Raw genomic sequence first — 11,186 nt, 5'->3', positions numbered from 1 at the left:
TCGTTTTAAAGAAGTGCATTTTATGTACCGAGTAGTATACCAACCATTTTGAGCAAAAGCATACCTTTAATGGATCTATCGGTATTTGGATCTCAAAATACGTGGATCTATAGGTATGTGGATTTAAAGGACGTCGGTTTATGAGGACGTCGTATCTATAGGAACGCAAATATATAGGACAGCAGTAAAAAATCGGATCTATCGGTATTTAAATCTAAAAAGACGTTTTTTCAGTTTTTCCTTTATGTATCTATCGGTAACGGGATTATAGGGACGTGTAATATTTTGGGACTAAATTGTATCCGTACGTACCCGCTGGAGAAGTAACTCAGACCATAGAAGTAGAGATGCTCAGACCAAGTGTCCCCTGTGATAATTCTACAAACGTGTTGTTGGACAAAATTTATTGATACACAAAAAAAATACAAATATTAGGCTAACCATAATCACTTCATGAAGGATTACAGTTTGCCTGAGAAAGAATTCAAGAAAATTAATAATAAAATTTATTTTCAATTAAATTCAATGATACTTTACAGCATAATTGAAAACCAATGATACATGGTGAAGACCCTACCGATACCTGAAGCAAAAAAAAAAAAAAAAAGAAGGTACAAACTGAATGATATCAACCTGATGAAAGTTATGCTTTTGTACAACCTTCTTTTGTCTCCTTGAAACAAAAGGCAATAAAATATTTTAGAGGTGAGAGTATTTTTTTTATTTTTATTTTGCACCAAAATAAAGGGAATCTTGGGATTGATAACCATGAATTACATATACAATATTTACATCATTCAAATTTCATCAAATGTAAGAAAAAACATTTAAAATCATGCATGGAGACATATAATGTCAAAAGCTGGCATAATATATGCACTATATCTGAAAAGAAAACTACTGTCTAAATCTTTGCAGACAAAGTGCATGAAATTTTTTAATTCTATATATATCCTACAACTCATTTAATGAATAATATGTTTTCTTTTATTTGCATCTACCCCTTTTTAAAATATGACTTTATCAATTGACTACAGTAATGACTCAATCTTTTCAATGGGGAAAATTATCAAACTTTCAGATTCATCATTTTAAAATCATAAAAATTGTATTTTTTTGTAGCATTTGTGGTGCTTTTTATGCATAGAATAGAACTATAAGGCAGTCTGCTTTTCAATTTTGTTGAAACCACTCAATAGGAATACTCTTATTTTAAGAAATTATGACTTATAAAATACAGTATCTGTAAAATTCACAATTTTCCTCCATTGAAAAGAACGGGTTATTGCTGTATTTAATAAGCTATCCATTTTTTCAGTCATGTTGACAAATTGATAAATAATCTAAATTTTGTATATATACAGTCATAATAATACAAAATCTAAATAAAATAAATATCCACATTTTGTAAAACAATACTGCAGTATTTTTCTATATTGACATAAATTACTTACAGTTGACCTTATTTGACAGGCCATTCAAATAAATCTTCCAACATAATTTTTCTCTATAGTTATTAAGTTTCCCACTATCAAAATGACTGTGGCCCTAATATGTTCATTTCTTCTCTCCTGCTTATCTTTTTCCTTATCTTTTTTGTTGCAGATTCTTTTACAAATATATTACTATCTTTATGTTGACTGAACAACATGGGCTTGGATTCTTCCTTGTTAATGCTGTGTTTCCAATTTCTAAGGACACTTCCTAGACCTTGAAACCAACTGGTTTGTTCACTCTTTGTGGCATTTTCTGAAGTCTGCCCAGCAGTTGGTTGTTTGGAGAAAACATTCTGTGTGAAGTTTTCTTGACTTGAAAATTCAATTTTAGACTGAATGTCCCTAATGCCCATAGCTTTCTGGAACAATCCAGGGCGCTCCAAAGGATTCGCTCTCTCAAAGTCAGATACCCCCTCTCCTTCATGGGGACTTCCATCATGAATCAATATGTCATCCCTGGTTTTCAATGTAGGTCTTTCCCCAAGAAGCATGTTGGTCAAAACTCCTGGTGCTGTTTTTGTCCGTTTCAAATCAGACATGCTAAAATGAACAAATGCATTTTTAATTTAGTGTCGCACATTCTTATGTAGACAGTTGTAAATATGAATTGTATTTTTATTCAAAAATATATAGAATTAAATGAATAATACTGTACTGTATTAAATTAATAATAATGCCCCCCCCCCATATCATATGTCTTATTATTTTACTTTAAAGTAATTTATTTAAAAATTAAAGGGATAACAACTGTTCATATCAGATTCATATTTCACAATGAAAACCTTGTTAACAACTCATATAAATACAATGAATTTCATTTTACCACCAAAACAGCAGTTATCGCAATAATTCTGGGACCTGTGCTTGCTGTATCAGACCATGCATGGGCAGATCCAGAGATATTTTCTGAGTCTTCCAAATTTATATTTGTTGATTCATCCTCTATTTTTTGACCATCATCCGACAGAAAAAATAGATACCCTTCAATGTAAACTTGAAAATATGACCATCTTCCGGAAGACCCAGAAGACGGCCTAAATCTGCCCCTGCCACGTGGACCTTCAAAGGTGACCTCACCTCTGTAAAAATCTCTTAAGAGATAATTCCAAACACTTAACTTTTTGAAAAACCATGGACTAACTTTGAATGTTGGAATGAATTTAATAACCATTTGTAAGTATGGGAAAATCAGTGTTTACCCCATGAAAACCTATTGTTATTTTTTGGAACAAAAAAAAAAAAAACAACAGTTGTTATCCCTCTCAACAGTATCCACCAAACAAGACATAACAGATTAGTCTTTACACTTACATTTCTTTGTGTTATTATTATCTACTTGGCCAATATTAAATAGATTGCCTTGATGAAGGATGACAACACATTGTCAGTTTGTATCTGAAATTGAGAAACAAAATAATGAAGCCTAGAGGCATTCTTTGAAGATTACCAAAGCCAACAGTAATTTCCAAACAATTTATTAAATACTAATATTGTAGAGGTGATAATATCAAAGCACTGTCAGTGTGTGCACTATATCTTTCTTTCATTAGCACATTTATATTGCAGGAGACGTAAAATAAGAAAATTAATACTAGTACATTAACATACCCAGGACTACCCAACTACCAGACTCGGCACCGAATGATCCAGAATTCACCGGTAGATCAGACCACACTACCCGTTTTCAAGGTGTGTGTCAGATCGCATTACACAGTATCAGACACGGCACCGCTCTTGACTAGTACGTGATGTGATAGTGACGATTCTCAGCGGGGTTGAAAAGCATTGCATCACCACTCAAAATTTGTTCAGGGTATGATACTGTGTAATGCGATCTGTGTGTGTGTGTGTGTGTACTCTGAACAAACCTTTTCCCAGCCAAATGGGTAGTTAATTCACAGACCCCCTCTGTCCAAACTCCACTTGCCTATGAATATGAATATGGTGAATATTTTAAGAAATAAGTTTAAAAATACTTGTTCGATTTTGGTCGGGTTTTGCACAAGAAGAGTCTTATCCCTAAGTCATTTAATGTGGTTTAAGCTTCATTGGCCGATCTAGGTGATAGCCGAGCATATATATATATATATATATATATATATATATATATATATATGCTTGGTGCAAATATTTCGCAAGTCATCTGCGATGTTAGGTTTTTCCTCGACCACCCTATACACTCCAAGTAATATAGAGCTTAAGATGAAACTTACCTTAAGCTATTTGATTATCCGTTATTCTATCCTTATATTGTGTCCACACTTGTGTTGAGACATCAACCTGAATACAGCTTGTTTTTCCGACACAACGGCAAATGTCCTTGAAAGAAGGTCATGTGGGGGCTTGGCACCTGAGCTCTTCTGCAATTGGCCAAAACTTAATTTCGCGTACAGAAACTTGTACCGTCTTAAATGAAGTGCTAGCCAACTTCATGTACTCATCCTATCTTGAAACAACTTATTTTGTCATAAACACAGTCCTTTGACTATCTTTTATGTTCACAGCAGTTGTGTATCAGTATAATTTTCAGCAAAACGTCAAAGCACCTGCACAATAAGGAAATCGCGTGGAGTCTCGCACAGATATTCCGTAGATTAATATTATTCTATTATCAACTGTTGAATAAACTAGGAATCAATTATAGCATATATTATTAACCATCTCTAATTACTGCTAGTATTAGATACCCTATCAATATTTTTAAAAAATATGTACGGGTCAACGACCTTGACACTAATATTGTTGAAAAATGGCGGACAAATGGTTTTCTGGAAGTGGAAAAAAGGTTGCTTTTGGCATTGCAGCTGGTGGCGCTGTGGCTGCAACTGCATTTGCACTGTACAAATTGTATAGAAATCACGTGGGGGAAGCATTGTGTGATGAAGGTTTTGTTGACAACCCAAAGGTACTATATGCAGCTTATACAAATCGTGTCTAAGCATTTTAATGTTTGACAGACGAATTTTCAATGTAAACAACGCATATAATGTCATGTCCGTGCATCGAAAGCAGACATTTCACACTGTATATTAGAAAATTTACATGGCAGGCTGTATAGTTATGTCCTTTGCAGCCTTAATTTTGTTCTGGATATCTGCTTAATATTCAAATTTATTAATTTATATTGTCAGTTTTTCCCCAGCTACAGTACTGTACATGTACATGTTGTTTACCTCAATTGTACGCCTTACACTAGCATGAAAAACCAAGTGTGAGCATTTTTATTTGTCTTACCCATCTACTACATGTGCTAACACAGGAAGAATATTACATATCTATCAGATGATATATATATATATATATATATATATATATATATATATATACCGGTATATATATATACTTAGTATATATGTAACTGTAAAATGAAGTTCAGCTAGAGTGTGATATATATGTATGAGGGCTCTTAATTCTTTTACTTACCTCTCTCTTCAACATGTAGTCATTCACTGAAGAAAAGCCAACTGTTGGCTTCTTATATATATAGCTATTGGCAACTTGAGAGGTAAGTAAAAGATAAATATATGAGCCCAATTTGCAAGTTCAACACCATTGACCCTTGTAGAACTCTACCTCTCTGATTGGTCAGTAATAATTCCCTTTGAAAGATATCTGCACATCAGGGCTTTCTCCAGGATTGGGCTGACCAAAATTACCATCTCTTGTCTTATTTCCTACAAAATTTCAAGGAGTCCAAAAATTTTCAAAGTGCTAGATGAGCATTGGGTGGTGGTGGTGGTGGAGGTGGGGGAGGGGGGGGGGAGGTTAATATAAAAAATTAAATGTTCAAAAAATAAGGAAAAAAGGGAAAAAATAAGATTCAGAGGGATGGGGGGGGGGGGGGGGGGGTTAAAATTAAAAATATTTTTAAAATAATATAAAAATAAATTTCAATTGCAGACTTTTCTTATGAAGTTTCTATTTTGGTTGCAGTCTGAACTGTAAGGGCACATGGATTTTTATGCCAAATTACCATTCATTAGTTAGGTGTTACTGTCTCTGCCTGATATGTGAGCAAATTTTGGGGTGTGACTGAAATGCGCAATACACTGCAATACAGCGCAACATAGCGCAATACACTTGATAGCACAAGTCCAGTTGCAAGTAAACACGGGAAAGGGTAATCTCAAATAAAATAGGGTGATATAAAAGCAAAATATAGTACATAGTAATTAATATTGCTGATACAACTTGACAATTTTTTCATTGTTTGGTCAGCCGCCATGTTGGCGAGTAGCTCTTCTTGGCCAGTAATATATCCAAGAAGAGCCACTCGCCAACATGGCTGCCAACTGGACAATATAAAAGTCTTGCTGATTTGTTAAGTTATATCAACGATATTACTTACCTAGTAATATAGGTTGTTTTTATATCACCCTACTTTGCTGGGAATGGTCATTTCTTTTGTGTAATTGCAATTGGATTTGATTTTTGAAGTGTATTGCGCTGTGTTGCGCTGTATTGCAGTGTATTGCGCATTTCAGTCACACCGCAAATTTTGCTCTTCACTAGTTTGTAAATGAACGCAACCAAACTTTCAGATCTTCCATAGACTATCTTCTGCTAGTGGAGTCCCTCGAGCAGATATGAAAATTTCCTTCTCATCTTGCTAGGATTGATAACAATCTCCCGCTTACAATCTTCTGTGAACAAAGTCCCTTGAAGAATATGAATTGGCTTTTGTTAGACTTGAGATTTTCTCCTGTAGCCTGGAGTGATGGTTAACCTAAGCGGAGTATATGGTAGAGGCACTCCTTAAACTGAGATAATTTAATTGTAAGTTTTTGCCTTAAAAACTTCTCATTCAGAATCCATCCTAAGAGAATTTAAAATATTTTGTTATGTCTACTGTCAGTTTCTAAGGAAATTGTTAGTTCTGTAATTTATTGCTACAGCAATATAATATGTGCTTTTATTATCATCTTAGCTTGAAGAAATCCCAGAAAAACGAATATTAGTGTTGGGCCTTGATGGAGCTGGAAAGAGCAGCTTTTTAGCCTGTTTGAGCAACCAGGATAACAAATCTTCTCCTTTACCAACTGATGGTTTCAATGTGATATGCTTACAGACAGAAAAAGTAGCTCTTGATATATGGGAAAGTAAGTTGGGTAATGATTGTAATACACTATTAGTACATGCAGTCTTGTGCCTTATTCTTTCTCTGCCACTCAGACCACCACTTTCCTAAAATCTACTGGTCTGAATCAGAATTCACTGGCCTGAATAAAATTTTTGATAAAATTGGACATTTTCCCTTTTGCATTAATAATAGTAGTAACAAGACCTTGATATTGTCAAACAATTTTTTCTTTCTTTTTATTTTATTTTTTTCTAATCATTATGTAACAGTTACATTTCAGTAAAATCAAAATCAAATCAAAAGCTGTTTTGAAAACTTAATAATAATCCAACGGGCATGTCGAACTGCTAAATTCACATATTTAAAAAATCTACTTGTCCAAACAATTTTTAACTGGCTACAGGTGGGTACCATTGGCTAATGCCACAGACTGCTATATGCCTCAATTTTTATTTATTTATTTATTATTGTAATTATCAGAAGTATTGAGTTATATTTGGTTCAAAAACAGTTTATCACAAAAATGCAAGTCATTTTATCATACATGCTATATTGAATTCATGAAAAACTATATTTCTTGACAAAATATGTGAGCATAAGTTTTATCAAAATAGCTCATGCTTGAAAAATGTATTAACATTATTTTTCTGATGCGTTGAAGATATTGTTAATGGATGGAGTTCATTTTGTTTAAGTTGGGGGAGGAGAGACTGTTAGAAAATATTGGCCAAATTTCCTGCAAGATACTGATCTCCTTGTTTATATGGTGGACTCATCCAATGAAGCAAGGTTTCCAGAGGCTTATACAGAACTCCACATTCTTTTAGGAGATGAGAGACTGAAAAAAGTACCAATTTTGATTCTCGCCAACAAACAGGTATAATGTTGGACTTTTTTTTTTTTTATACCTGTAATTCCTAGTTTTAATAATTGAAGTGCAACATTTATAAAAGCATGATTTACCTGGTGTATGTATATAAAGAAGATTGCCAATGTGTATAAAGAAGATTGTCTCTTTCAGTTTCTGGAATGAGAACAACTTATAAGGACATGATAGCATAACTAGAAAAATGCATAGCATTATTATATTATTAAAAAATGCATAGCATGTAATGTAAGAATGTAAGATTTTGCAGGCAGATGGCTACAGTTGGTACATGTGTAAATGTTAAATGCAGTTAATAAAAATACTTTCTTGAGATTTTTTTTTTCTTTTATTGTTCAGCAGTACCCTTTCGTGTTTCAGGATGTACCCAATGCTTTCTCTCCACAAAAAGTGATGGATGCATTAGGATTATCAAATATGTCTACAAAGGAACATAATAGCTATTTCCTGGGTCTACAAGTGCCACCCTTAGGGCAGAAAGTAGGCGTTAAAGATGCAGAAAAACTTATGGCCAGATTATGTGAACGCTAATTCTTTTATTTCATTAATGATGTACTGAACATGCACCCAAAATGCAGGAATGGTTGCCACAAGTCAAAACAGAACACCAAGAACACAAAATGAAATACACATACCTGTATCGACTTTTGTTTATTTTCTGTGACAGAAGTAAAAACTGTTTTTTGGACAGTGTGCTCACTGCTTTCAAAAATGGCATCCCACAGTAAGTGAAATTTAATCTGAATACTTGTAAATGTCCTTATTGTATAATTTATGTGCAAGTGTTATAAATGTAGATTTAATGTAGACAAAGGATTTAACTGTTCAATTATGTATTATATGTGAATAACTGATTGGCATATATCTAATAAGTGTTTGTTGTATGTTCTCTTATGTTTGTATAGAATAGCTTACCAAGTGTGTGAACTTGTACATATTTAAATCTTTATCATATTTGAGATTATTATTGAGCTGTGAAAAGCAATGAATACAGATACATGCAAGCAAGAAATGTTTCCAAATGCAAAGTGCAGCTGGTCAGGTACTACTGTAAGTGTATAGGAAGTCAGTGTGCTTGCTTAAGTCCTAATTACACTTTAATTTAAAGTTTAATCACACTAAAAGTTTTGTCACAGAAGTGATATATTAGTGCAACACTTCTTTGTCTTCTTATGAAACCAAACATAATAAGATCAAACACTGGTGAGATTACTCCTAGAAAATATCAGGGATATGATTAATTAAGGGTGCAACTTCATTGTCATATATATAATGAGGTTATATATCGCACTAATATGAAGGCAAATTAAAGAAAAAAACAGTGAGATTATTTTTAATTAAAAGTTGCTGTTTGTTAACTTGAGATCTATGCTAATCAGTTTTTATTTAGCATGTTCTTAGCTAAACAACTTAAGTGTATACATTGAGAGATATGGAAACGCTGTGTTCATTAATTATGTTTTCAAAATGCTATTGCAATGTAGATCATTTAAGATGCATCCACCACTTGAATTGTCTTTAGCAGATACATGGAGTCATATAAATTGTCATATCTATTTTTATTATAAATTTTTTCAGCAATTGGACAAAATGTCCTTCATTGTTGAAAAGAAAATTTTGTCATTTTATGTTTCTCAGTATGTTTAATACTTTATACACAGACACTGTGTGTGTGTGTCTGTATATATTCTGATCACATTGAGCACATTCCGAACAGCAGACTAACAGATCTGCAGATCAAATATGGTGACCCACAAAAAAGTTTGCCACTTAATTCCCGCTTAGACACTGAATAGATTCCTCACCGGGATTATGCAACAAGCTGATATACTTGTGATTTAATGCCTTAAAATGAATTTTTGGTTTTCTCAACTTTTCATTGAAATAGCAACTATGAAATCAATCAATTCAATTTCATTCAATCTAATTTCCAGAAGTCTATAAGGTTGTTATATTACATGTTGTGTCCTGAATAATATAGATGTGTGTTTAATGTTTTCAGGATGTATACTTATACAGTATAATCTAATACTTATATAATATAACTTATATAGTCAGTTTTTAAGGTCAAGTTAAGTTACCCAACTACCAGACTCGGGGACTGAATGATCCTGAATTTAACAGTGTATCGGACCACACTACCCGTTTTCAAGGTGTGTGTCAGTACACTCTTTGACTGGGCACTGCTCTTGCCTAGTATGCCATATGTGATAGTGATGATTCTCAGTGGGGTTGGAAAGTAGTGCATCTCGGCTCAAAATTTGTTCCAAGGAATGATACTTTGAAATGTGTACTGACACACACCTTGAAAATGGGTAGTGTGGTCCAATCTACCAGTGAATTTGGGATCATTAGGTGCCAAGTCTGGTAGTTGGGTAGGCCTGAGTTTGTATAGAGTCACACTAGGCAACTCAATTAAACAAGAAGCCATATCTTTAATTAACGAGTACATCCACCTCAAATGTATTTAGGAATGGTCCTCTGCCTTGTAACTATATCATTCACCTTGATCAATCAGTTTAAGTTATCGGCCTATTGTCCACTAGTAGAAGTCATTCAGTACTCAGTCTGGAAGTCTTCTCTATCATATGTGTAATTGAATTAAAGTGACCACTTCGGCAACCCGCCTGGCTGGGAAGCCAATGTAATGTAATTGTATATGTGAAGGTGTATAAAGAGAGGACACTGCACGCTGATCTCTATAAAGCAAAACATGAAGTTATGTTAGCATTCAAGTGGGTCCGCCATATTTGATCCATAGATCTGTTGTTCTGCTGTTCTGAATGTGCTCATTGTCTGTCCATGTTATCAACATTGCCAGTGCTATCAGCATCTGCAACATATGTCCCTACTACTGCTAAACCATATTGATTTACTTAAAATTTGATGTTGTTTAGTTGAAAAAACAGGTTCCTTGCTATTATTGGCACAATCAAATTATTTTTGAAAAAGGCAGCAAAGCTGTCAAATGTACAAATAAAAAAAGCAAAAAATGTTACACAAAATATGTTATTTTGTCAATTGGAAGGAATATTACATTATGCTTAAAAGCAAAAACAACACCAAAATGTTAATATGCACAACAGGTAACACAGATGTTAAGTAAATATAACTAGCATAAGGTTTCATGCTCATGAAAGTTCAATTTCACACATTGAAAATGCCAGAATGAGAAAAATGAAAAAATCCCAAAATTTGCATAAATTCAAGAAATGTAATCCCATCAAGCTGGTTTGCCAATTTGAGTTATAAGTAAATCTTAAGAATCGTTTGTCAGTTAGAAAATAATGAGTAAAATGGTTTTTCAATCACAGCATTTGTGGTGGTAGAGATTTTAGTCAATATTGATGCGATATTACATAATGATAAAATGCAAAATCACCATCAATTTTTAATTATCCCTGTAAAATGGATATTCAGAAAATGTTACTAATCATACAGCTTCATGGCCTTGGGAGTTCTAAGTCCCACATTGAAAACGCTACTATGTGAAAAATGAATGTTTCACTTTAACTTCATTTCTTTCAGAAAGATAAACCAATCGGGCTGATTTTCCAATTCAAGCTGTATTTCAGTCCAATGAATTTTTTCTGTAAGTTTTAGGATGACTAGTAACATGGTTTTACTTTAATTGTCAATATGGCAGCAGTGCCCAAATAAGGGATTTTGTCAATTTTTATGCAATATTACATAATGCTTAACAGGATAATCACCACCAATTTTT

At 33.5% G+C, this 11,186-nt stretch overlaps 2 protein-coding genes across 4 annotated transcripts; one reads left to right on the top strand and one right to left on the bottom strand.

The window, feature by feature from the left end:
- Positions 1-493: 493 nt before the first annotated feature.
- On the bottom strand, positions 494-4,088 carry LOC106155138 (uncharacterized). Of its 3 annotated transcripts, XM_087000159.1 has the most exons (4): positions 3,710-4,086; positions 3,365-3,423; positions 2,808-2,891; positions 494-2,036 (listed from the first exon to the last, which is right to left on the bottom strand). In XM_087000159.1, exon 4 carries the CDS (start codon positions 2,033-2,035, stop codon positions 1,532-1,534), a length of 504 nt encoding a protein of 167 aa, XP_086856285.1. In that variant the 5' UTR covers position 2,036; positions 2,808-2,891; positions 3,365-3,423; positions 3,710-4,086; the 3' UTR covers positions 494-1,531. The 3 variants fall into 3 exon arrangements, with proteins under 3 accessions (XP_086856285.1, XP_086856284.1, XP_086856286.1); XM_087000158.1 differs by lacking the exon at positions 3,365-3,423; XM_087000160.1 differs by lacking the exons at positions 2,808-2,891; positions 3,365-3,423 and having other exon boundaries at positions 3,710-4,088.
- Positions 4,089-4,210: 122 nt separating this feature from the next.
- On the top strand, positions 4,211-10,470 carry LOC106155129 (uncharacterized). Its single transcript, XM_013529809.2, has 4 exons — positions 4,211-4,401; positions 6,424-6,595; positions 7,272-7,453; positions 7,823-10,470. Exons 1-4 carry the CDS (start codon positions 4,246-4,248, stop codon positions 7,991-7,993), a joined length of 681 nt encoding a protein of 226 aa, XP_013385263.1. The 5' UTR covers positions 4,211-4,245; the 3' UTR covers positions 7,994-10,470.
- The last annotated feature ends 716 nt before the right edge of the window (positions 10,471-11,186 follow it).

The sequence above is a fragment of the Lingula anatina genome, chromosome 1 (assembly GCF_051362555.1).
Source record: "Lingula anatina isolate TDL-2025a chromosome 1, LinAna3.0, whole genome shotgun sequence".
Taxonomy (NCBI): domain Eukaryota; kingdom Metazoa; phylum Brachiopoda; class Lingulata; order Lingulida; family Lingulidae; genus Lingula; species Lingula anatina.
Note: the sequence above shows the minus strand (reverse complement) of the source record. Positions and strands in the feature narration are given on the sequence as shown.

Excerpts from the sequence above, each read along its gene's own strand:
- LOC106155129 (XM_013529809.2), top strand. The coding sequence starts at position 4,246 with ATGGCGGACAAATGGTTTTCTGGAAGTGGAAAAAAGGTTGCTTTTGGC. Across the intron at positions 6,596-7,271 it reads AGCTCTTGATATATGGGAAA|TTGGGGGAGGAGAGACTGTT; the intron begins GTAAGTTGGGTA and ends ATTTTGTTTAAG. Across the intron at positions 7,454-7,822 it reads TGATTCTCGCCAACAAACAG|GATGTACCCAATGCTTTCTC; the intron begins GTATAATGTTGG and ends TTCGTGTTTCAG.
- LOC106155138 (XM_087000160.1), bottom strand. The coding sequence starts at position 2,035 with ATGTCTGATTTGAAACGGACAAAAACAGCACCAGGAGTTTTGACCAAC.